This window comes from Nothoprocta perdicaria, unplaced genomic scaffold (assembly GCF_003342845.1).
Source record: "Nothoprocta perdicaria isolate Ctin4 unplaced genomic scaffold, notPer1 scaffold_121, whole genome shotgun sequence".
NCBI lineage: Eukaryota > Metazoa > Chordata > Aves > Tinamiformes > Tinamidae > Nothoprocta > Nothoprocta perdicaria.
The window spans coordinates 907789-910049 of NW_020454328.1; the positions used below are offsets into that span (position 1 = coordinate 907789).

Below are 2261 nucleotides of genomic sequence, written 5' to 3' on the forward strand. Positions count from 1 at the left end.
YGTGAACTTCCCCAGAGCTCCGTGCCGAACAGCCTGGCTTTCATCGCACGCAGGCGAGCTGGGGGCGCCAGGGAAAAGCCACGAGAATTTCATCTTTGGGGTCAATTAACTCAATTAGGCTTTTTTTCTTAATTAAAGAAAAATTATTAAGCTCTCTTTCTTAAGAAAAAAAAAAAAAAACTTGGAGGGAATAGAGTGTCTTTAGCGGCGTTATAAAAYGAGAATAAACTGTACAGGGTCCTCTACATGCAGCCGGGGCAATGTTGTGTCTTCTAAAACTGCCGTCGCTTATGGCTGGGTTTGAAACGTCGAGGAAACGGAACAGAGCACGATGGCCCGACGGGGCGGGAGCGGCGCGGGGCTGCTGCCGTGGGCGGCGGTGAGGGCCACCCCCTCTTCAAGGGGTGCTGCTGCTTTTGATTTTGGCGACGACTTTCTTCTCCTTCACCCTCCTATTCTGAAACCAAATAGTGATCTGCCTCTCCGTGAGGTTGGTGGCGGCAGAGATCTTCCTCCTCTTGTCCCTGGTGATGAATTTGCTGCTGGCGTACTCCTTCTCCAGCTCCTTCAGCTGTCCCTTGCTGTAAGGGACCCTCTTCTTTCGGCCCCGGCGGAAGGAGCAGCCGTCGGGGGGCAGCTGTACCGCGGAGTCTGGGCGCGGGGAGAGATGGGGCTGAGCGGGGCCAGCTGGGGCGATCCGAGAAGGTTTGGGGTTACGGGGCCCGGAGCAGCTTCCCCCACTCTGATCCCACTTGTTCCCTTTTCTCCCAGGGCTTGCCCATCTTTCCTCCTAAAAAACCAGCCCCTTTCCCTCTCATTCCATTTATTTCCATCTTATCCAGCTGGAGAGACCAACTTCCCTGTCGCCTGTCTTTCCCAATGATAATTATTTTTCCCTCCCAGATTTTCTTTTTTCTTTTTTTTTTTTTTTTTTTCCATTTATTTCCATCTTATCCAGCTGGAGAGACCAACTTCCCTGTCGCCTGTCTTTCCCAATGATAATTATTTTTCCCTCCCAGATTTTTTTTTTTTTTTTTTTTTTTCCCGGAGAGAAGCAGAATTAATGTCAAGGAACTTGCACCAAACAGATGCACGCTGAGCCTCACAGTGAGGTTTCCTTTTGCTCCTTTAAACCGGGGCCACCCCAAACGTGCAGCCGTGCCCCAGAATAGCGACCTCARCCTGCTTACTGGCTGCCATGTGGGCTAATTTGCGAGAAAGATGGAGCGCGAGAGCAATTCCCCGTCATGTTATTTTAATCCCTTTCCTCCTTCGAGGGTGTGCAGATCCCACCTGCGCGGCCCCGCTCCGTGCTCCCCTCCCAGTCCCGCGGTCCCTGCGCACCCCAGGAACACGAACGTTACCTGCAAAGGCGGATTTCAGGAAGTAGCCGGTCTGACTCTGCTCTTTGGGGCAGCACATCTGGCTGTTCCAGCCGCCGCTCAAAGCCCACGGCTGATGGTAACTGTCCACGGGCAAAAGAGTCTCATGTCGGGCTTCCCCAGGGGCTCCTAGGGTCTGAACCACCGAAACGTCCAGGTAACTGGCCACGGGCTGGTACGGGGTCCCGTAGCTGGGGTAGAAGGCCAGCTCGGCGGGGCGGCTCTGGAAGTCCTCGCTGCCGGCGGGAGGGTCCAGGTACTTGTCGGCAGGAAAGGTGCCGGGTGGGGGGGCGGCTTTGAGGGCGCTGCGGGCCACGCGGCACGAGTAGTAGCCGCTGCCGAAGTATCCGTAGGGCAGCGGCGCGGAGGCGGCGGGGCCCGGTGGGGCGGCGGGGCCCGGCGGGGCGACGGAGCCGGGACCGCACGGCTTGGCCGCTTCCTCGGCCGGGTAGCCAGGATGCAGCGCCGGGGGAGGAGAGGGGCCACCTAGGGCCGGCGGGGGCATCAGGGCCCGGCCCTGGTTGCCGGCGAAGCCCCCGGCTCCCAGGAGTCCCTCGAGGCCCGCGGGGCCGCGGTGCTCGGGCGGCTGCATGCGGGGCGGCGCAAGGCCCGCGGCATGGGGAGCGCAGCCACTGCCCGAGGGGGGGCCCGGATCTTTTTAAAAGGCTGCGAGCTGCAAGAGAGCTGCCTTTCCCCGCCGGGCTGCCCTGACGCAACGGCCGGGCCCTGTCTCATTGGCTGCCGCTCGGGGGGGAAAGGACGGAGAAGGAGGAAAAAAAAAATAATAAAAAAGCTCCAGCCCCAATAAAACCTGACTGCAGAAATTGCGAAAATACTTTTATTGTAACTGGAGAAGGAGGAGGCCCCCCCTCTCCCCCT

General features: G+C 58.4%; 1 protein-coding gene across 1 annotated transcript; it reads right to left on the reverse strand.

Moving 5' to 3' along the window:
* Positions 1-397: 397 nt before the first annotated feature.
* Positions 398-1974, reverse strand: HOXB13 (homeobox B13). The gene is made up of 2 exons (XM_026054395.1): positions 1365-1974; positions 398-651 (listed from the first exon to the last, which is right to left on the reverse strand). Exons 1-2 carry the CDS (start codon positions 1972-1974, stop codon positions 398-400), a joined length of 864 nt encoding a protein of 287 aa, XP_025910180.1.
* Positions 1975-2261: the final 287 nt, after the last annotated feature.

Excerpts from the sequence above, each read along its gene's own strand:
- HOXB13 (XM_026054395.1), bottom strand. The coding sequence starts at position 1,974 with ATGCAGCCGCCCGAGCACCGCGGCCCCGCGGGCCTCGAGGGACTCCTG. Across the intron at positions 652-1,364 it reads CCTGAAATCCGCCTTTGCAG|ACTCCGCGGTACAGCTGCCC; the intron begins GTAACGTTCGTG and ends CCCCGCGCCCAG.